The 25,390-nt window shown below is 44.6% G+C and overlaps 1 protein-coding gene across 1 annotated transcript in view; it reads left to right on the top strand.

Moving 5' to 3' along the window:
* The window catches only part of FAM171A1 (family with sequence similarity 171 member A1), a 1,600,715-nt gene that overhangs the window by 990,129 nt on the left and 585,196 nt on the right, over positions 1-25,390 (top strand). The window contains exon 4 of the mRNA XM_044067505.1: positions 25,044-25,202. Coding sequence (XP_043923440.1) covers positions 25,044-25,202 — 159 coding nt within the window. The remainder of the gene's footprint in view (positions 1-25,043; positions 25,203-25,390) is intronic.

Here is a 25,390-nt window from a genome sequence, read left to right on the forward strand (position 1 = left end):
GAGTGCGTGCATCTTGAGATTGAGACTTCAGGCATTGAGCAGCATTACCCTTAGTTTTTTCCTTTTTTGTGTTCTAGGGTGGTAGGTTTAGAATTTTCGCCTTGCCTAAAAAAGGCACTATGGGTGTGGCAAGAGCCTTTGCCATTGTCCGGTAGCATAGGGGTGACAGGTGCAAGCTGTCCCTACTGAATCAGCGTGGCTTGTCCAGCATGTCATCCCAGGCAGACAGACATTGGATCCCCTTTGAATGACACCAGAATTTAAGCCAATTATTACAGCTGATCATCTTATCACTGTATTGTGGCATCTTTCTAGGTGAAGGTAGGACACTGCTCAAGGTCAGGGTCATACCTGCCTGGGCTACATAATCAGACAGCTCCTCAATGTCTCTTTTCATGTAGTCCAAGGAGGTACGTCTCAGGTCGTTGACACCAGCGTGCACAATGACTGAGTCGTACTTGTACCTGCTATTGAGAGACCTGAGTGGTTGCGTTATGTGGCGGATTCTAGCGCCCGACAGGCAGCTTACTGTGACCTTCTCCTTACTCAGTCTGGTGAGCGGGACGTCAGTGTGTCTGACTATGGGAGTCTGTACCTCCCTTTCAGACCCACTTCAGTACCCAGTCCACATTAGTAAATGTGCTGTTTCAACCTGGAGGTTTACTACAGTCACCGAATCGTGAAATATGTCTAGCAATCACCATACTCTTCTCAGGACGTCCACACTTAGCAATATTCTTTGGTATGTCAGGTATAGCCATGGGTTGCGTTTCCAAGATCCCTCGTTTAGCTTTTATAACTTCCAACATCAGGTCATATATGTAGTCAAACTTTCTTTTCTCAAATATTGGTTTGGCTACCCACTCCTGTTTTGCTTTTGGGTACACCACGCGATACCTTAGCTCTCCCTTTGCTGCCGACTTCTTTGTAGGAAATCTCACCACTGCTTGCTCACGATGGACGTTCTCATTATGATCCAGGATGGCAAGTATGATTCTTGCTTTCATTCCTGCAAAACTAAAGTGCTCAAACTTGGGGCAATATTTGCATAGTAATGCATGGAACACCTCAAGATCACCAGTATGGCAGAATTTGGTGATGTGCTTCAAATCTTTAATGAGAAATTTGTTAGCAACAATTCTCTTCACTAGCCCCCTTTGCTGCAGTCACACACTCTTGCCCCCTTACTAGTGCCCCTGCCTGCAGTCACACACAAGCACAGACACCGACTGACAGACAGACAGACACCGACTGACAGACAGACAGACACCGACTGACAGACAGACAGACACCGACTGACAGACAGACAGACACCGACTGACAGACAGACAGACACCGACTGACAGAGACACACTGATACACACTGACTGACACATGGGTGAGGCAGGCAAGTGACAATCTATAGCAAAGGTCTACCAAGGCAGGTGGCTAACGCTGCTGCAGTGGTTCTTCCATGAAAAACACACACGCAACTATGGCCAATTGTGACCATCCAATGCACCTACTGCTGCATAGCTTTTAATGTGGAAGGAAACAATGAACACCTGGAGGAAAGCCACACACAGAGGTGATCTGTGCGTGACGATAAATCCATGTCCAACCTGGAATTAGTGGACATGCTGTACCTCAGAAAATACAAATCCCATAGAGCTACGTGCACGAGACTTTAACCTCAGCATTGAAATAGCACATTCTGGAGGGACAGATTCATAACCCAGAGGCTCCCTTCACTCTGGAATAAAATCCCAGTCCAGGTAAGGTAGAGTCCCTCATTGACTCTCTTCAAGAGGAATGTTGATGAGTGGATGTGGGATCCTAGGTTTAGCCCGGGTATCACTTCTGTGTCACTGTTAGGCACAGTATACTAACCTCGAAAAAAACATTGAAATCATAAGATTTGTAAGGCTCAGCTTGGATTTACAAAGGAATGTAAACAGAAAATTTGCAGTTACTGGCAAAACTACTAGGACCTGTAAGCTTGAATTACCTTCAGTCCTTAAACATTTTAGAGCTAGGTGGAAAACAGATCAACACTGCGTTGTCACACAGACACACAATAATATATATACATATATATATTTGAAGAGTAATATATACATAGTATGAGGCTGAAAACCACTCACAACTGACCTCAAACATCCTATGTAAGTAATTATACAATGTACAAAATGCACTATCAAAGTCACTATGCACAGTCATCTCTCAGGCTCATAACTGAGTACAATGCCAATGTTGGTATGTACCTTACCAGACACCTGCAGCAACTGGAAAGACCTCAAAAGCACCTCACCAAGAGGAGCAAACGGCTCAAACAGATGCCATAAGCTGCCTGGTTAAAATAAACTCCAGCTCTAGTACATGGCATGCCGCCTGTTAAGAGGCAATCTGTGCGTAACCTATAAACCCATGTCCAACCCGCAATTCATGGACATGCGGCACCTCAGAAAATTCAAATCCCATTGAGGTACGCGCTCGAGACTTGAACCTCAGCACTGAAAAAGGACATGCTGGAGGGACAGATTCATAACAGAGGCTCCCTTCACTCTGGAATAAAATCCCAGTGCAGGTAAAGTCAAGTCCCTCATTGACTCTCTTCAAGAGAGAATCTTGATGAGTGGATGGGAAATAGGAAATTCACCCCGGGATCACCTCTGTGACTATGCTTGACCGTGGAACAGGAAGATAATTTTCTTGTCTGGAAAAAGGCATGGTACAGAGACAGACACACAGAGACAGACACACAGAGACAGACACACAGAGACAGACACACAGAGACAGACACACAGAGACAGACACACAGAGACAGACACACTTGTATTTCAGAAGAAACAGAATTAGGTAATCTGGTCTGTAGAAGCTAACTTAGCTCACTGCACAAGTGCCATCCTGAAACATTGACAGCTAAACGAAAATGATTAGTACACAGTCATGCACACACACACTAGCCCCCTTGGTTGCAGTCACACACACACACACACACACACACACACACACACACTAGCCCCCTTAGGTAATCTGGTCTGTAGAAGCTAACTTAGCTCACTGCACAAGTGCCATCCCGAAACATTGACAGCTAAACAAAAATGATTAGTACACAGTCATGCACACACACACTAGCCCCCTTGGCTGCAGTCACACACACACACTAGCCCCCTTGGTTGCAGTCACACACACACACTAGCCCCCTTGGTTGCAGTCACACCCAAGCCCGAACTGAGCATGCTCGTTTAGTCTATGCCTTTTTTTTTTGCTGTTTTCTGGTTTCATTCCGATGGAGTTTGCCGAGTGCCAGAATATTTTACAGTTCACACAAACTGACATGAGAATTAGCATGCCTGTCCGCTTCCGATATCCCCTCCCATTTAGTGTGCCAGTCAATGACGGCATGCCCAAAGTTGTGCAGAACTAAGTGTGACATACTACACTTGTAGATTACCAAAAGATCTTTATGACTGCAAATCCAGAACATGCAGTTAAGAGGTATGCAAGCACCTTTTTAACAATGCCAATTTTTTGACATTCCTGAACAATAATAAACAAAGCTACAAACTGGCATTTTCTTGACATTCACAAACCATAATATACAAAGCTACAAACTGCGATGGTTAAAAAGTTCTTGCTTGCCTCGTGTTATGAAACGTCAAACTGCAAAACCACAAGACACATGAAAAGATATACTGCTCGGAACACTGGAAGGCCAGAAATGTTAACTTACTACAGGTTATATAGCGGTCATGTGAACTGTTGTCCTGATAACAGAAAAATACCCCATTATTTAACCACAGGTACACACAGAGTCCAACAACTGTCCTTGAGGCACATATACATTCAGCTATCCTTAGGCATTATACCCCGAAGCATTTGTTGCACAGCTACCAGGTTATACCTCATACCATACTTTTCGCCCCCAAAACTTGGACCGAACCACAAAAGGAAGGTGAGTATTGATATTCAAAGATACCCACAACTCCATGTTGGTGGAAAAGCACAAAGCAGAGACTATCCATGTGCAAGTAACAGCGGTTAAAACTGCCTTCCAGTTTATAGCCTGCTACAGACCACACTCCCAAACCCAGGAACCCCACCTCGGCCTTCCTGAGAACAGTGGAAAATATGAAGGTCTCTCCAAACACCATTATAGTGGGCAAATTCAACTACCTAAACAGACTGAGCATTACTGTAGCTAAAACACCCTAGCCCAAAGGTTCCAAGAATTTATAAACTCAAATGCTATGGAACAACTTACCACTCCCACAAGAGGGGAAAACATAGTGGACCTGATCATTACCAACATGGGGACTCTATGCTCCAGACCAGAAGTGTATCCCTCACTGGTAAGATCAGACCATAAAATAATCTCACTGGATATTCACATCCCGAACCCACCCCCTGCCCAGAAAACCTCAGTGACAACACCTCTAAATCAAATCTCACACTCCTTAAAAATGAGGTTGAATCCTTCAAAGCCCCTGGGCCTGTGGAAAATACGGCCCAGACTGCAGAAACCTATATAAATGCATTATATGAACACCTTCAGAAATGCATGGATCATGCAATTCCCAAAAAAAACAAGACCCAATCCTCCAAAGGCAGTCGTCCTGTCTGGTGGACCCCAGCTATAAACAAACCATACAATAGGAGGAAGCTACTAAATGATAGAGCAAAATCCCAAAAGGGGAAGGAATGACTGATTAGTATTAGCAAAAAACTACGGGCACTCATAAAATTGTCTAACACCAGCTTAGAGAGAAAAATCGCACAGGACACTAAGGATAATCACAAGGCTTTCTTTAGTTATGTTCTGAACCTGGGTGGTAATTCCCAGAAATGCTCAGAATTAGTCCATAATGACAAAAAATACACTGAACCCAGGCATTGCCAACATCATTGCTGACATGTTCAGTGCGAACTGCCACCCCCCCCATCCACCACAAGGGCAAATATCTATCCAAGCAGAGTGCTGCCCCCCTGACATCTCAGATGCTCAGGTAAGAGCCGCCCTCTCCAAAGCAAAGAACATAGCATCAATGGGACCAGACTGTGTCCCGGGCTGCATCCTACATGAAATCCAAGAAGAGCTAAACTCAGATAGAAAACTACTGTTCAATCTCAGCCTTACTACAGGATGTGCACAAAGTGGTGTACAGCAACAGTGGTCCCTCTCCATAAAGGTGGTGCCTCAACGGATTCTGGAAACTATCTGCCCATAAGCCTGACTAGCTTGGTCTGCAAAGCTATGGAAAGGATCACGGACCTCATAAATAAAGATATTGTGGACCTACAGACACTGGATCCTACCCAGTTCGGCTTTAAGGGCAGATCCTGCCTCTAAAACCTGGCTGATTTCTTTGAAACAGTCACCAAGGCCATTGACGAGGGGAAGGTGGTCCACACAGCCTACCTGGTCCTCGCAAATGCCTTCGATACAATACCCCAACTCGGGCATTATAAATAAGCTCACCAGCTGAAATAAACACCTATGTCACTAGATGGATTGCAAACTAACTCAAGGACAGAACCCACATGGTTAGAATAGCTGGAGCCATGTCAGATTCAAAACCAGTTACAAGTGGTGTCCCACAAGGCTCAGTCATGTGACCTCTCTTGTTTGGTATATATATCTCGGAGGTACAGGCCAACGTAAACAATTAATAAACCAAACTATTAGTGCTTTAATTTATACCTCTGACAGACGTCCTTTATAAAAAACTCAAGTGAGTCAATTAGCATGTCTTACAGTATGACATTAACATATGAAACAGTAGGTAATAAGAGATGACATTTCAAATTCATCCACAAACTGCAAATTAAAAGAAGGTCAGTCATATTTAAAAGAAGCAAAGCTACCAAAGAATTATTTAATTTTCACAAACAAAATGGGTACAGTTATGGACTAACAATGCAGCATTACAAACGTAGCTACGATACACGAAAGCCAAAAACATTGCTAAACCAAATTATGCTCCACCTTCAAACTTAATCTCAAAGGCCAATAATACAAGTTATGCCAGTTAGAGGCACACCTGATAAATGTGAAAACTAGTAACCCTCCGGTTTTCTTACAAGTTTTTGACCTAATTTCACACTGACAGCTCACCCAAAATATAAATGACACTAGTTACAATTTTCAAGCATGTCAGAACAAAGTTATCTAAAATTTAAATAAACTAGTTACTGTACACAAATTAAAAACCAACAACTCATCTGAACAAATCTAAAATATACAATCAAGTGTATTTTATTATATCTATATCTATTATATCTATATCTATTATTATCTATATCTATTATTATCTATATCTATTATTATCTATATCTATTATTATCTATTATATATCTATTATATCTATATCACACCCATTTCTAAAAATGCTACTCCAGTAAAAGAAAGTTTTCTCCCTGTAGTCCAACCCCAAGAGTACCACATACAATGAAAATAAGACTTTGGTTGCAGTCTTGCCCTTACCTGTCTGACTGTTTACAAACTAGTCTGCCTTTTTGTGAATTAATGCATTATTTCCTTCTAGTAACTGTCACATCACTTAGGAGTGTTCACTGCATAGCAGAATTTTCCAATTCTAGTTCCAGGGTCAAAAAAAAAAAAGACTCAAACCTTAGGTACTGAATGTAGTTAATTGTTTGGTGTGTGTTTTACATATCAGATACCCATGTTTATGCATGAGGCCAAACATGTGGTTTGCAACTGCAGGTCAGAATGAGAAACAGCACTGAATAAGCAACTTCAACCGTAAAACTTCAATGCAACTCAAAATACATCCATCCATCTCACATTTTTGCAATTTTTGCACATGCGGTCAGGGTGTCACTTCAGTGACAATCTAGAGCAGAGCAATGCTCTACAAGGCAAGGTGGATAACGCTGCTGCAGTGGTTCTTCCATGCCACACACACACACCCCTATGGCCAATTAGGACAATTAGGAGCATCCAATCCACCTACTGCTGCATATGTTTTAATGTGGGAGGAAACCTGAGCACCTGGAGGAAACCCACACTACCATAGGGAGGACACAGACTCCATACAGAAAGCAGCTCAGCCAATAATCGGACAAGTGAACCTCTTGCTGTGAGCTGACAACATCTGTTGTGCCACTGTGCCCCACACCCCCCAAGACATAATGTTTAATTTCCATTAGTACAGGTAATCAAAAGTTGCCCTTCCAAAAGCACAGACTTTCTTGCCAAATACAGAACAGTAGGAAACCACAGTACTTTTACTACAACTTGAAGCTGAAATATTATAAAGTAAATGCTCTTTTCACGACAATGAACTTGGTGTTCCGATAAAATTGTGATGGTAAAAAAAAAATAAAATAAACGAGCATAGCAGCTCTCCTTTGGGGCATTTGGGTGTAAAACAAAATGTTAAAGAGCTACTTACAGGAATGTTTAGACATCAGCACTGCTGAAAAAGTTTAAGATATAGTTTGGTATGCAATCGAGAGACTGGCGGAGAACTTGAATATAACGTCAGCGTCTTGTTCGCTAACCCACATTTCACACACACACACTAGCCCCCTTGCTTGCACTCACACACACACACACTAGCCCCCCCTTGCTTGCACTCACACACACACACACTAGCCCCCCCTTGCTTGCACTCACACACACACACACACACTAGCCCCCCCTTGCTTGCACTCACACACACACACACACACACTAGCCCCCTTGCTTGCACTCACACACACACACACACTAGCCCCCTTGCTTGCACTCACACACACACACACACTAGCCCCCTTGCTTGCACTCACACACACACACACACTAGCCCCCTTGCTTGCACTCACACACACACACACACACACACTAGCCCCCTTGCTTGCACTCACACACACACACACACACACACACACACACACACTAGCCCCTTGCTTGCATTCACACACACACACACACTAGCCCCCTTGCTTGCACTCACACACACACACACACACACACACACACACACTAGCCCCCTTGCTTGCACTCACACACACACACACACACTAGCCCCCTTGCTTGCACTCACACACACACACACTAGCCCCCTTGCTTGCACTCACACACACACACACTAGCCCCCTTGCTTGCACTCACACACACACACTAGCCCCCTTGCTTGCACTCACACACACACACACTAGCCCCCTTGCTTGCACTCACACACACACACTAGCCCCCTTGCTTGCACACACACACACACACTAGCCCCCTTGCTTGCACACACACACACACACACACTAGCCCCCTTGCTTGCACACACACACACACACACACACACACAAGCCATCTCCCATTTTTCCAATTTGTGCACATGGGTGAGGCAGGCAACAGTGACAATCTATAGCAAAGGTCTACAAAGGCAGGTGGCTAACGCTGCTGCAGTGGTTCTTCCATGAAAAACACACACACACAACTATGGCCAATTGTGACCATCCAATGCACCTACTGCTGCATAGCTTTTAATGTGGAAGGAAACCTGAACACCTGGATGAAAGCCACACTACCAAAGGCAGGACACAGACTCCATACAGAAAGCACCTCAGCCAAGAATCGAACAAGTGAACACATTGCTGTGAGCTGACAACTCCATCTGTTGTGCCACCGTGCCCCCCCCCCCAAGACAACATCATGTTAAATTTCCATTAGTACAGGTTTTCAAAAGTAGCCCTTCCAAAAGCACAGACATTCTTGCCAAATACAGACAAACAGTAGGAAACCACAGTACTTTTACTTCAAATTGAAGCTGAAATATTATAAAGTAAATGCTCTTTGCACCACAATGAACTTGGTGTTCCAATAAAATTGTGTTTGGATGGTAAAAAAAAACTTGAAATCAACCAGCATAGCAGCTGCCCTTCGTGCCATTTTGATGTGAAACAAAATTTTAAATAGCTACGCACAGGAATGTATAGACATCAGCACTGCTGTTATCCATGCAATCGAGAAAGACTGGCGGAGAACTTGAATATAATGTCAGCGACTTGTTCTCTAACCCACATTTCAACACACACACTAGCCCCCCCCTTGCTTGCAGTCACACACACACACTAGCCCCCTTGGTTGCAGTCACTCACACACACACACTAGCCACCTTGGTTGCAGTCACTCACAGTAGCCCCCCTGGCTTGCAGTCTCTCACACACACACACACACACACACACTAGCCCCCTTGCTTGCAGTCACACACACACTAGTCCCCTTGGTTGCACTCACAGACACACACACACTAGCCATCTCCCATTTTTCCAATTTGTGCACATAGGATGAGGCAGGCAACAGTGAAAATCTAGAGTAAAGGTCTACAAAGGCAGGTGGCTAACGCTGCTGCAGTGGTTCTTCCATGAAAAACACACACACACACAACTATGGCCAATTGGGACCATCCAATCCACCTACTGCTGCATAGCTTTTAATGTGGAAAGAAACCTGAACACCTGGAGGAAAGCCACACTACCACAGGCAGGACACAGACTCCATACAGAAAGCACCTCAGCCAAGAATCGAACAAGTGAACACGTTGCTGTGAGCTGACAACACCATCTGTTGTGCCCCCCCCCCACCAAGACAACATCATGTGAAATTTCCATTAGTACAGGTAATCAAAAGTTGCCCTTCCAAAAGCACAGACATTCCTGCCAAATACAGAAACAGTAGGAAACCACAGTACTTTTAATACAACTTGAAGCTGAAATATTATAAAGTAAATGCTCTTTGCACCATAATGAACTTGGTGTTCCAATAAAATTGTGTTTCGATGGTAAAAAATAAACTTGAAATCAACCAGCATAGCAGCTCTCTGTGCCATTTTGATGTAAAACAAAATTTTATATAGCTACGTACAGGAATGTATAGACATTAGCCATGCTGTTATCCATGCAATCGAGAAAGACTGGCGGAGAACTTGAATATAACGTCAGCGACTTGTTCTCTAACCCACATTTCAGCACACACACACTAGCCCCCCCTTGCTTGCAGTCACACACACACACTAGCCCCTTGCTTGCAGTCACTCACACACACACACTAGCCCCTTGCTTGCACTCACACACACACAGACTAGCCCCTTGCTTGCACTCACACACACACACACTAGCCCCCTTGCTTGCACTCACACACACACACACTAGCCCCCTTGCTTGCACTCACACACACACACACTAGCCCCCTTGCTTGCACACACACACACACACACACACACTTGCCCCTTGCTTGCACACACACACACACACACACACACACACACACACACACTTGCCCCTTGCTTGCATTCACACACACACACACACTAGCCCCTTGCTTGCATTCACACACACACACACACACACACACACACACACACACACACACACACACACTAGCCCCTTGCTTGCAATCACACACACACACACACACTTGCCCCTTGCACTCACACACACACACACTAGCCCCTTGCTTGCACTCACACACACACACACACACACACACACTTGCTTGCACACACACACACACACACTAGCCCCTTGCTTGCACTCACACACACACACACACACACACACACTAGCCCCTTGCTTGCACTCACACACACACACACACACACACACACTAGCCCCTTGCTTGCACTCACACACACACACACACACACACTAGCCCCTTGCTTGCACTCACACACACACACACTAGCCCCTTGATTGCATTCAAACACAGACATACACACACACTTGCCCCTTACTTGCACTCACACACACACACTAGCCCCTTGCTTGCACTCACACACACACACACACTAGCCCCTTGCTTGCACTCACACACACACACACACTAGCCCCTTGCTTGCACTCACACACACACACACACACACACACTAGCCCCTTGCTTGCACTCACACAAACACACTAGCCGCTTGCTTGCATTCACACACACACACTAGCCCCTTGCTTGCATTCACAAACACTAGCCCCTTGCTTGCATTCACACACACACACACACACTAGCCCCTTGCTTGCACTCACACACACACACACTAGCCCCTTGCACTCACACACACACACACACTTGCCCCTTGCTTGCACACACACACACACTTGCCCCTTGCTTGCATTCACAGACACACACTAGCCTCTTGCTTGCATTCACACACACACACACTAGCCCCTTGCTTGCATTCACACACACACACTAGCCTCTTGCACTCACACACACACACTTGCCCCTTGCTTGCATTCACACACACACACACACACACACACACACACACACACACACACACACACACACACTAGCCCCTTGCTTGCATTCACACACACACACTAGCCCCTTGCTTGCACACACACACACACTTGCCCCTTGCTTGCACACACACACACACACACACACACACACACTAGCCCCTTGCTTGCATTCACACACACACACACTAGCCTCTTGCTTGCATTCACACACACACACACACTAGCCTCTTGCTTGCATTCACACACACACACTAGCCCCTTGCTTGCATTCACACACACACACACACTAGCCTCTTGCTTGCATTCACACACTAGCCCCACACACACACACACACTAGCCCGTTGCTTGCATTTACACACACACACTAGCCCCTTGCTTGCACTCACACACACACACTAGCCCCCTGGCTTGCAGTCACACACACACACACTAGCCCCCTTGCTTGCACTCACACACACACACACTAGCCTCCTTGCTTGCACTCACACACACACTAGCCCCTTGCTTGCACTCACACACACACACTAGCCCCTTGCTTGCACTCACACACACACACTAGCCCCTTGCACTCACACACACACTAGCCTCTTGCTTGCATTCAGAGACACACACTAGCCTCTTGCTTGCATTCACATACACACACACTAGCCCCTTGCTTGCATTCACACACACACACTAGCCCCTTGCTTGCACACACACACACACTTGCCCCTTGCTTGCACACACACACACACACTAGCCCACTTGCTTGCACACACACACACACACACACACACTAGCCCCTTGCTTGCACTCACACACACACAAGCCATCTCCCATTTTTCCAATTTGTGCACATGGGTGAGGCAGGCAACAGTGACAATCTATAGCAAAGGTCTACAAAGGCAGGTGGCTAACGCTGCTGCAGTGGTTCTTCCATGAAAAACACACACACACAACTATGGCCAATTGTGACCATCCAATGCACCTACTGCTGCATAGCTTTTAATGTGGAAGGAAACCTGAACACCTGGATGAAAGCCACACTACCAAAGGCAGGACACAGACTCCATACAGAAAGCACCTCAGCCAAGAATCGAACAAGTGAACACATTGCTGTGAGCTGACAACTCCATCTGTTGTGCCACCGTGCCCCCCCCCCAAGACAACATCATGTTAAATTTCCATTAGTACAGGTTTTCAAAAGTAGCCCTTCCAAAAGCACAGACATTCTTGCCAAATACAGACAAACAGTAGGAAACCACAGTACTTTTACTTCAAATTGAAGCTGAAATATTATAAAGTAAATGCTCTTTGCACCACAATGAACTTGGTGTTCCAATAAAATTGTGTTTGGATGGTAAAAAAAAACTTGAAATCAACCAGCATGGCAGCTCTCCTTCGTGCCATTTTGATGTAAAACAAAATTTTAAATAGCTACGTACAGGAATGTATAGACATCAGCACTGCTGTTATCCATGCAATCGAGAAAGACTGGCAGAACTTGAATATAACGTCAGCGACTTGTTCTCTAACCCACATTTCAACACACACACTAGCCCCCCCTTGCTTGCAGTCACACACACACACTAGCCCCCTTGGTTGCAGTCACTCACACACACACACTAGCCACCTTGGTTGCAGTCACTCACAGTAGCCCCCCTGGCTTGCAGTCTCTCACACACACACACTAGCCCCCTTGCTTGCAGTCACACACACACTAGTCCCCTTGGTTGCACTCACACAGACACACACACACTAGCCATCTCCCATTTTTCCAATTTGTGCACATGGGGTGAGGCAGGCAACAGTGAAAATCTAGAGTAAAGGTCTACAAAGGCAGGTGGCTAACGCTGCTGCAGTGGTTCTTCCATGAAACACACACACACACACACACACACACACACACACACACACACACACACACTACAACTGGCAAATTGGGACCATCCAATCCACCTACTGCTGCATAGCTTTTAATGTGGAAGGAAACCTGAACACCTGGAGGAAAGCCACACTACCACAGGCAGGACACAGACTCCATACAGAAAGCACCTCAGCCAAGAATCGAACAAGTGAACACGTTGCTGTGAGCTGACAACACCATCTGTTGTGCCCCCCCCCCAAGACAACATCATGTGAAATTTCCATTAGTACAGGTAATCAAAAGTTGCCCTTCCAAAAGCACAGACATTCCTGCCAAATACAGAAACAGTAGGAAACCACAGTACTTTTAATACAACTTGAAGCTGAAATATTATAAAGTAAATGCTCTTTGCACCATAATGAACTTGGTGTTCCAATAAAATTGTTTCGATGGTAAAAAATAAACTTGAAATCAACCAGCATAGCAGCTCTCCTTCGTGCCATTTTGATGTAAAACAAAATTTTATATAGTTACGTACAGGAATGTATAGACATTAGCCATGCTGTTATCCATGCAATCGAGAAAGACTGGCGGAGAACTTGAATATAACGTCAGCGACTTGTTCTCTAACCCACATTTCAACACACACACACTAGCCCCCCCTTGCTTGCAGTCACACACACACAGACTAGCCCCCTTGCTTGCAGTCACACACACACACACTAGCCCCCTTGCTTGCACTCACACACACACACACTAGCCCCCTTGCTTGCACTCACACACACACACACTAGCCCCCTTGCTTGCACTCACACACACACACACACTAGCCCCCTTGCTTGCACTCACACACACACACACACACTAGCCCCCTTGCTTGCACACACACACACACACACACACACTCGCCCCTTGCTTGCATAAACACACACACACTAGCCCCCTTGCTTGCACTCACACACACACACACTAGCCCCCTTGCTTGCACTCACACACACACACACACACACACACTAGCCCCCTTGCTTGCACTCACACACACACACACACACACACACACACACACTAGCCCCCTTGCTTGCACTCACACACACACACACACACACACACTAGCCCCCTTGCTTGCACTCACACACACACACACACACACACACACACACTAGCCCCCTTGCTTGCACTCACACACACACACACTAGCCCCCTTGCTTGCACTCACACACACACACACACTAGCCCCCTTGCTTGCACTCACACACACACACACACACACACACACACACTAGCACCCTTGCTTGCACTCACACACACACACACACTAGCCCCTTGCTTGCACTCACACACACACACACACACACACACACTAGCCCCCTTGCTTGCACTCACACACACACACACACACACACACACACACACTAGCCCCCTTGCTTGCACTCACACACACATACTAGCCCCCTTGCTTGCACTCACACACACACACACTAGCCGCCTTGCTTGCACTCACACACACACACACCCTTGCTTGCACTCTCACACACACACACACACACACTAGCCCCCTTCCTTGCACTCACACACACACACTAGCCCCTTGCTTGCACTCACACACACACTAGCCCCCTTACTTGCACTCACACACACACACTAGCCCCCTTACTTGCACTCACACACACACACTAGCCCCCTTACTTGCACTCACACACACACACACACACTAGCCCCCTTGCTTGCACTCACACACACACACACACTAGCCCCCTTGCTTGCACTCACACACACACACACACACACTAGCCCCCTTGCTTGCACTCACACACGCACACACACAGTACTGTGGTTACCTTATCACTATAAAGGCCAACAAGTTGCTTCATCCGCCAATGCGTTGCAGAAAATACAGCCACTTCTTCCTGAAAAGGATCCATTTTTACTTCGCCATAAAGACCAACACTCAAAGGGTGCGGGAAATATTTTTATTCATGATCACACCGTGAAAAATTATGTACGGAGCTAAAAGATGGCCCGTACACCATCACGTGACTAGGGCTCGTCAGCCTAAGTTACAAGTTGCTGTAGTAGCGACATATTCCTGCTTCTTTTTATGCCAACAAATTTAAATACGAGAAGTAAGGAGCCAAACTAGTAAGTGGAAAATGCCTGCAATTACCAGCCAAATAATCTCCGTAGTTGTTGTAAAATACGTAATTTCAAATTCAAATAAATGTTCCAAAGACCGCAATGCCACTTGTAGAAATGAATCTTATTCCAAACAAACTGATTTACCTAGAACATTTATTTGAATTTGAAATTACGTACTTTACAACAACTACGGAGATTTGGCTGGTAATTGCAGGCATTTTCCATACCACTCAGCTCTACGGAAAAACGAAAAAAAAGTCAGGGACATTTTTAAAATATTACTAGTAACTTGACATTGCAAACGTTCGAGACCAAAACAAACTATTGCAGAAGCATAGGTCCTTTGCACACCTTTTTATAAACGTGGCGCATGGAAGCAAAGAGCAGTCAAACGCAGCTAGCAAACACTACGACATTTCAACTATATTATATAGTTAAACACCCCAACTGTACAACAAAGACAACGGCTGCCGAAAAACAAACACACCACAATAAAATATAATTAAAAACGCTTAAGATTCCACTTTAGGATAGCTATACAGCAAGCCAAAGGAACCAACAAATACTCTACCATTCAAGCGCACGTGGGTTTCAGCATACAAACACAAACAACAAATACAAATAAAATATTACTTTTAGCATGCCCCTAGCTTCCGAATTGAGAATAAGGATGCGAATTCCACAAAAAAACAACCCGAGCACACTAATAATTAAATCAAAAGTACAGAAATAATAAACTACTCGGCAATACTACAAATTAAACAAAGCGTACCACACCACACTTGTAAGCATACTATAACGACAAATATCATTGCTAGGGACACATGAACATGTAAAATTACATTTATAACTTACCTTACTAACTGAAGTGTTCCAATGCTCGAGAAAAGACAGACAATCCCAGCTTCCAGCAAGTCCTTCACACAAAATGGAGCCGATAGCAATCACCACGCTAGAAAAGAAGTTCCCCACAGCAGCTACTCAGTTTTATTAGGGTAATAGTGGGCTGGCCAAGGCTGCAATGACATCACAATGTGGGAGGATCACAGGAGGTTCAATGCAGCATGGAAATAAGGCAGAGTTTACGTCACTTTGGGGGTGGAAACCTCCAGGGATCGACTTGAAGAGCAGTGGCAGATGTGACATCATTATTTGAGAGCCAGGTAGACATTTTTCTTTTAGGTTTAAAAACGGAAGCTGAAACAGTACGGAGATTTAGGAAGCTCAGGTTTAAAACTGTTTAGATGAGTTTATTTTTAAGCTTCAGTTATTTTTTTTTTTGCTAGTAGCACATAAGGGGGACTTAAGGAAACAGCAGATAGAGCAATTTAATTTATTATCCCATTGTTTTCCTTTAAATGGGAAGGCCAAGATTACTCTGATTCCAGGAAAAGGCTTAGGGAATTCTTATTTTTACCCCAACATAGGCCCTTAGCTATACCTCCTGTGTTGAATGTGGTGGAAGATGTTTTTGCAGAGGCTTCCCTGAACCCTGACTCTTTGCCTCCTGCCCCTGTTAAACCTGATAGGTACTATAGGGTGCCCGAAGCTCATAAGTATTTGTTTAAGAGTCCTAGGGCGGACCCAGAAACTGTTTCTCAGGGGCCTAAAGGTGTTAAGGCCTCTGTGGTTAAAAATCCTGTTCCCACTGATAAAGAGGCAAGGGCTTTGGATAGGTGGGGAAAGAAAGTGTATACTTCTTCCACTCTAGCCATGAGAGGGTTGAATTGTCAGTTTCACATGCTAAAATATCAAAATTATCTCCTTTCACAATTGAAATCTAAGGTGGATGCTTTGGCGGAAGGTATAGAGTGTAAAGAGTTGCTGGATTTAGTTCATGTGTCTGAACAAGTGGGTAAGCATTCTTTGCAATGTGGTTTTGATGCTGTGCAGGCCTCCTCGAGGGTGGCTGCCACTAGTTCTGTTCTTCGCAGGCATGCCTGGTTGAGGGATCAGAATTTAGCAGAGCATGTTAAGACTAGGATTTTGGATGCTCCTTTACAGTCTGATGTGTTATTTGGTTCGCCTGTGGAAGCAGTTTTAAAGAAAATGGAGGACAAAGCTAAGTCTATGCAAACTGTTAAAGATTTTTGCAGGTGCAGCCACCAAAGTTTAGTAGAAATTGGCCTACTAAGGGATGGACATATCCTGCTTTTGATTCCCAGTCTAGGGGTAGGTCTAGACGTGGTAGGGGCAGAGCTCAAGGTTCTTTTAGGCCTAGAACAGGGGTTCACCTGCTCAGACTTCTGGTGAGGGCAGGGGTCAGTCCTTTCGTAAACAGACCCAATGACCTGCCTTTCAGCTGCCAGTAGATTCTCGTCTGGTAGCTCCTTTGGGAGGAAGACTGTCTCTTTTCAAAGAAAATTGGGATTTAATCACTCAAGACAGATGGGTGTTGGATATCATTCACCACGGTTACAGGTTTTATTTCCACACATTGCCCCTTTCAAAGGCATGCCAGACGTTCCTCCTCCACAAAGGGAAGAGGCTCACAAGCAAATTTCTCTGTTACTCCAAATAGGGGCCATTCAGCCAGTCCCTATACCAGAAAGGCCTAGGATTTTATTCTCGCCTGTTCCTAGTACCAAAGAAGGGGAACACGTGGAGACCAATTTTGGATTTATCTATCCTCAACACTTATCTGGACATTCCCAAGTTCAAGATGTTGACGTTACAACAGCTTTTACCTCTGCTGGGCAAAGATCATTGGATGGTAACTTTAGATCTCAAGGAAGCTTACCTTCATGTGCCTATAAGACTGTGTTGCAGGAAGTATCTGCGTTTTCGAGCTGGAAATTCTCATTATCAGTTCTCTGCATTGCCCTTTGGCTTATCTACTGCCCAGAGTATTCACAAAGGTTCTGGCTCCAGTGATAGCTTACTTCAGGCTAAAGGAATTCAAATCTATCCTTACTTGGACGACTGCCTGATTCTGGCTCAAGAAAAGGAAGACCTTCTACAGCATCTGGAATATGTCATAGCAGTGCTAAGATGCCTAGGGTATTCTGTGAACGAAATAAAGTCCAGTCTAGTACCCTCTCAAGACATGTGCTTTCTGGGTGTGAGACTGAATACAGCAGCCCAGATGGCCTTTTAACCCCGGACAAACAAAAGAATCTTTCCAGTTACTTCCATCAGCTATCTCTTCAGTCCGGGCTGACTGCAAGGACAGTCCTTCAAGCCTTAGGGTTCATGGCATCTTGTATTCTGGTGCTTCCCAATGCCAAACTGCATATGAGGAAGCTACAATGGTATCTCAAAATGTATGGACACAGCACTGCCAAGATTTGGACACTGTCATTCAAATAATACCTTGCATTCAAAAGGAATTTTTGTGGTGGGCTCAGGAATGTCACCTAAACAAGGGACTCTCTGTGGCCCCGGCCAGAGGCGAGTCAGATTCTAACGACAGATGCCTCAGACATTGCTTGGGGAGCTCATCTAAATGGAAAGTGGATACAAGACAAGTGGCCTGCCAGACTACAGCATCTACATATCAACATGAAGGAGATGTTAGCAGTCCAATTTGCATTAATGGCTTTCAAGGAGTTACTTCTTCCAGGGCAGGTGTTGATTCTAACAGACAACACAACTGTCATGTGGTACATCAGCAAACAAGGGGAACACATTCTTACCCATTGTGCAGGCAAGCAATGATTTTATGGGAGACTGCGCCAGCTTGCAACTAACTCTTCAGGCAAGGTTTCTGCCGGAGCACAGAACTCCTTAGCAGATGTGTTAAGCAGACAAATCATGGATCCCCACAGTGGAAACTGGATCTTCATGTATTTCAAAGGTTGACAGTGTCCTGGGGAACTCCAGACATAGATCTGTTCGCTTCTCCACTAAACCACCAGCTGCCAAAGTTTTGCACAAAGAGGTTACATCACACAGCTTGGAAAGTGGATGCTCTTTCTTTCAGTTGGAAAAATCTTCATGTGTATGCGTTTCCACCTCTGCCTCTTCTTCCAAAGGTGCTTCTAAAGGTCAGACAAGACAAGCCAAGGATGATTTTAATAGCTCCAGATTGGCCTCGCAGCACTGGTACCCATTACTGAGGAGTCTAGTAAAGAAGCCTCCATGGCCTTTACCCTTGATTCCACACCTGTTGTCTCAGAGAGACGGCCACCTGCTCAATGTCAAGCTTCGCTCTCTTCATCTAACAGCATGGCATATTCTGTTTTGAGAGACAGCCGGTCTCAACTTCCTCAACAAGTTTTAAATGTGATTATGGAAGCCAGAAGACCTAGTACAAGGAAAGTGTATGCAGAAAATGGAAGAGATTTTTATTTTGGAGTGCAGCAAGGAATTTGGAGATTTCTGAGCCTAATTTGAGTGTGGCTCTTCAATATCTTACTGAGTTATTGGACAAAGGTTTGTCCTTCTCTTCCATTAAGATTCATGCTGCAGCAATTTCAGCTCACTATGATTGTGACCCACCATTGTTTTCGCATCCTTTGTTCAAGCAGTTTCTCAGAGGGGCAAAGAATATAAGACCCCACGTAGAGCTCCTACTCCTGCTTGGGATCTCAATTTTGTGTTGGAAAACTTACTCTACAACCTTTTGAGCCTCAGGTACTGCTGATTTGAAATATTTGTCATGGAAGACTGCTTTTTGTTGGCTATTACTTCTGCAAGAAGGGTTTCTGAGTTGCAGGCCCTTATGGCAGTAGAGCCCTTTCTGATTTTCCATAAGGATAGGGTATCATTACGTACTAATCCTTCCTTTATGCCTAAGGTGGTTTCTAGTGTGGCTTTAAACCAAACTATTCATTTGCCTACTTTCTATGCAGATCCCCAAAATAAAGGGGAAAAGATTTTGCACACTTTAGATGTACATAGGCAGTTGCGTTATTATTTAAGCAGGACTAAGGATTTCAGGCAGTCTCAGCAGTTGTTTGTTTCTTTTGCTTTGAGTTCTCAGGGCAAGCCTGTGTCTAAGCAAACTATTTCTAAGTGGATTGGGTTTTGCATTTCATTTTGTTATTCCCATCATGGCAAGGAGATTCCAGCTGGGATTAGGCCTCATTCCACTAGGGCTACTGCCACTTCAACAGCATTTCTAAGGGGTGGCAACTAAGGATATTTTGGAGGCAGCTACTTGGAGTTCAGTGCATACTTTCTCTAAGCATTACCACCTTCCTCTCTACTCTAAATCTAGGGCTGGTTTTGCCACAGCTATTTTGCAAGGCATGTTGACAGCTCCTGCTTCCTTATGATTTGCCAGCCTCCCTACCTCTGCTTTGGGATTCTACCCAATGGTTAGGACTGCAGCAATGTGGAATGAAGAACATAGTACAGTTTTGTACCTACCATAAATGTAGATGTTCGAGGATCCACATTGCTGCAGTCCAATACCCTCCTCCTTCCCTCTGTGTTTAGGGGTGGTGGTGAGTTGTTATATTATTGTACATGTGTATATATATATTGTATATAAGTTTGGTGCAGGGCTTTTGGTGTTTTGGATTGGGCCTTGTCTTTTAGGGTCTTCTGACATCTGGGGCAAGAAAAGACTGAGGATATGACGTCGGTCATGCGCATTAGTACCCTGACGTCCTGACGTCAGTCTAATGCGCCTTGACCGACGTCAGCCATATACTTTGGTATTCGGGCCGACTGGACAGCGGACTACCCAATGGTTAGGACTGCAGCAATGTGGATCCTCGAACATCTACATTTATGGTAGGTACAAAACTGTACTTTGGGCTGCAGGAACTTTGGATTTATAAGAAGCATATTTACACATTCCCATCAGACAGGAACGCAGAAAATACCTCAGGTTCAAGGCAGGATCGAGGCACTACCAATTCTCTGCGCTGCCCTTTGTATTGTCTACTGCGCCCAGGGTCTTCACCAAGTGCCTGGCTCCAGTAGTAGCTTATTGCAGACTCAAGGGAATTCAAATTTACCCTTATCTGGACGACTGTCTTATTCAGGCAGACAGCAAGAATGTCTTACTCCAGCATCTACAGTTTGCTCAGAATCTTCTCAAGTTCCTGGGATTCATTGTAAACATAAAAAAGTCAAATTTGACACCCTCACAACAGATAATTTTTCTGGGCGCTTCTCTAAACACAACAACCCAGATGGCATTTCTGACATATGAAAAACAGTTACAGCTGGCTTCAACTTTCAAAACCTTGGCAACTACAACTCCGCTATCTGCAAGGAGATTCCTGCAGGCTCTGGGTTACATGGCCTCCTGCATCCTTCTTGTACCATATGCAAGACTACATATGAGGAAAATACAGTGGTACCTAAAAAGTGTATGGTCTCAGCATTGTCACAGTCTAGACATACTGATCTCCGTCCTGCCTTGTCTTCAAAAGGAATTCCTTTGGTGGTCCAAGGCATGTACTCTGAACAAAGGAAAACCCTTCTGTCTGCCTCCTGCCACTCAGATTCTAACTACGGACGCCTCAGATTATGCATGGGGAGCCCATTTTCAGGGCAACTGTCTGCAGGGCCTTTGGACAAAGGATCAGAAGCACCTGCATATCAATTTAAAGGAAATGTTAGCCATTCAGAAAAGCTCTATTGGCCTTCAGGAATCTTCTACAACCAGGACAACTACTGATACGGACAGACAACACCACAGTTATGTGGTACATAAGCAAGGGGGATCTCATTCCTGTCCCCTTTGCAGACTAGCCATGGATCTTTGGAACACAGCTCTAGCTTGCAATCTGGACCTTCAAGCACAGTTGCTACCAGGAAAGCAAAACTTCCTGGCAGACAGGTCTGAGCAGAAACCTTTCGGATCCACACAAATGGATGTTGAACTCCGAAATATTCGAGATGATTACAGCAGTCTGGGGATGTCCTCACATAGACCTCTTTGCATCCCACGTCAATCATCAACTACAAATTTTTTGCACCAGGACTTTCCACGATCTAGCTTGGAAAGTGGATGCTGTATCATTCAGTTGGAGAAACCTCTCGGGATATGCCTTTCCGCCTCTTCCTCTTCTTCCACAGGTATTACTAAAGATCAAGCAGGACAAGCCCAAGAAGATAATCTTGCTGGCCCCAAATTAGCCTTGACAGTCTTGGTACCCAACACTGAAAAACCTTTGTCTACAGCCACCCTGGGTTTTACCACAGATTCCGAACCTTCTGTCCCAACACCAGGGTCAGATTCTACACTCCCATGTCAAAACTCTCAGCCTGGTGGCCTGGTTAATCCAGGATCTTTGATTTATTCTCTCCTACCCAAGCAGGTTATGGATGTCATTTTAGAAGCCAGATGTTCTAGCACTAGAAAATCTTATGCAGGAAAATGGAAAAGATTTTGTTCCTGGATGCAGGCTCAGGATTCTGATCCTCTTATTCCTAACATTCCTCAGATTTTACTTTACCTGTCAGACCTCTTACATAAGGGTCTCTCTTTCTTTTCCATAAAGATACATGCCTCTGCTATTTCTGCCCATTATAATACAGACCCTCCTATCTTTTCCCACCAGCTTATGAGACAATTTCTCAGAGGAGCTAAGAACTTAAGGCCCCCTAGATCTCCTCCCATTCTTGCTTGGGATCTCAACTATGTTTTGGAAAAGCTCACCTTACCTCCTTTTGAGCCTGCTACCTCATCTGACATCAAGTTTTTATCTTGGAAGACAGCCATCCTGTTAGCTCTGACCTCTGCCAGGAGGGTTTCAGAGTTGCAAGCCCTTATGGCTGTGGAACTTTATATTATTTTTCATCAAGACAGGGTGTCTTTAAGGACTAATCCTACTTTCATGCCTAAGGTGGTTTCCAAAATGGCTTTAAATCAAACTATTCACTTGCCAACTTTTTTCCCCACTCCTCAAAATAAAGGGGAAAGGATCTTACATTCCTTGGATGTACACAGACAACTACGTTTTTACCTGGACAGAACCAAGAACATCAGGAAATCAGAGCAATTGTTTGTTTCTTATGCTTCAAGTTCCCAAGGTAAAGCCATTTCAAAACAGACCATTTCTAAATGGATTGCTCATGGATTCAGATTTTGCTATTCACACCATGGAAAGCAAATCCCAGGGAGTATAAGGACTCACTCTACCAGAGCTGCTGCCACTTCAGCTGCCTTCCTCAGGCGAGTTCCTACCAAAGTCATTTTGGAAGCTGCAACTTGGAGTTCAGTGCATACTTTTTCCAAGCACTACAATCTACCTCTCTACTCTAAGTCTAGGGCAGGCTTTGCTTCTGCAGTCTTGCAGGGCCTTATAGCCCCCTCTACTTTGACCACCTCCCTTTCTTTCTGCTTTGGGATTCTACCCTACAGTCATGACTGCAACAGTGAAACACGATGAACATAGTACAGTTGTGTACACTTACCATAAATGTAGATGTTCAAGTGTCTTCACTGTTGCAGTCTGGGTTTCCTCCCACCTGTCCCTCTTATTTTCTTTTGTGTGGTTCCTTTTTTCACCCTTCTTCTGAGGTGTATTTGCAAAGGGTATGGGACCTTACTCATTTTGGAACTTCTGACATCTGGGGCAAGAAAAACTGGAGAACATGGCGTCGGCTGTCAGCTTTATACTCCTGGCACTCTGACGCCAGGGAGCATGGCTGAACAGCTGCTGCCGGACCCAGACTTTGGGATTCTGGCGCACCGAGGACTGCCTGCCGGCAGGGGAGAACCCTACAGTCATGACTGCAACAGTGAAGACACTCGAACATCTACATTTATGGTAAGTGTACACAACTGTACTTTTTGGCCCATTTCAAAGATTGGGTGTCCCTTAGGAGTAGCCCTTGCCTGATAAAGGTGCTTCACCCCATTTCATTGCCTGCTTTGCCCCATGTGGGGGGAAAACTTGAAATGACTAAGCAAATGCTTTCCTACTGGATTTGTAACATCATTGTGCTTGGTCCCCAGACCACTAACCACTTGTTGGAAAATACTGTCAAAAGTGTCACCAAGTGGGTCAAGGCTGCTTCCATTTCTTGCTTTGAAAATCTCAGTTTCAGAAATTTGTGCTGCGTTCTCCAGGCTTAATTGTTAGGCTGTGGTCTCCTTTAGTACCTCCTTGTCTCAGTGCTGTCCTTTGAACCATGTGTGTGTTTTTGCTGTCCCTCAGCTTTGAGCTTTCAGGAAGGTTAATTTGGTAATGTGTAAGATTTTTCTTAGCAGCTACCCACTGCAGAAAGCCTTTAGTTGTGTGTAATGGTTATGTAATCACTAGTTGATCTGAGAGGAGGCCTCCATGTTGGACAAGAATGAAGTTCTGTATTCTTGCATTATTTTCTGTTTCTTTGGGTTTGCTCAAAGTATGAGGGTGACCTGAGGAATATGTAGTGACCATTATAGTTCAGTGTGACATGTGCCTGCCATAGGCATGTGTGTCCCCAAGTGCAGAAGCTAGAGAAAATTTTGGTTTGTGCCAAGCAAGGAATATCATTATGAGGAAACCTCCACATTTATCCATTGCAGGAGGTCTTGTACTTATATGAACTGATGTAGTGAGTACAAAAGTGTTATTTTTACCAAGAATAATAATTCCTATTCCTAATTTGTCCCAAGAATGACAGCAATGCATGTTCCCAATCTTGCAACATAAAATAATTTTGTTTTAACTGTTAAATGTATAATCTCTTTTGTATGGCGATGTACGTGCTAGGTGTAGCGTCATTTGTTAGTATCTCTTGTTGAAACACACAGATTCAGTGGTATGCATTGTGTATTGTTCTAGTTATAGGAAAATAATTGTGCTTGCAGAGCACCAAAAGACTTCTAAACTTTGTGGAGATGGAAAAAACCCTGAAAGTATCATTTATTTATTTTTTTTGTGATAAGTCTGTATATCAGTTGATCTACACACGCAGTTTGACTGAAAATGTGTATTTTGTCTTGCTTTATAGGTTTTCGAGCTCAGCCAAAAATTCATTTTCCAAGAAGAGCATTGAATTTGCCCATAAATTCTTCATACAATAACTTGACAGTTTTTCTAACTGTTGCATCCTCTCCATGGGAACTGGATAGTTTTCCTTACCTTCAGGGAGTAGATGGAAATGGAACAGGTAAGAGTATAGATAAAAGCAGGCAAGTTATTTTGAGAATTCTAAGGGAGATGGCAGAAATGCTGCACATTATTCCTATATTGTTGCAGGAAATTGGTAGGCGCTATATGTGCTCTTCAGTGCACTCTTTGTTGAGAGTGACTTTGCACCCAAAATGTAAAACTGATTGCTTCTTTGCTTCAAGGGAT

This window comes from Protopterus annectens, chromosome 3.part1 (assembly GCF_019279795.1).
Source record: "Protopterus annectens isolate FY-2018-M chromosome 3.part1, PAN1.0, whole genome shotgun sequence".
Lineage (NCBI taxonomy): Eukaryota > Metazoa > Chordata > Ceratodontiformes > Protopteridae > Protopterus > Protopterus annectens.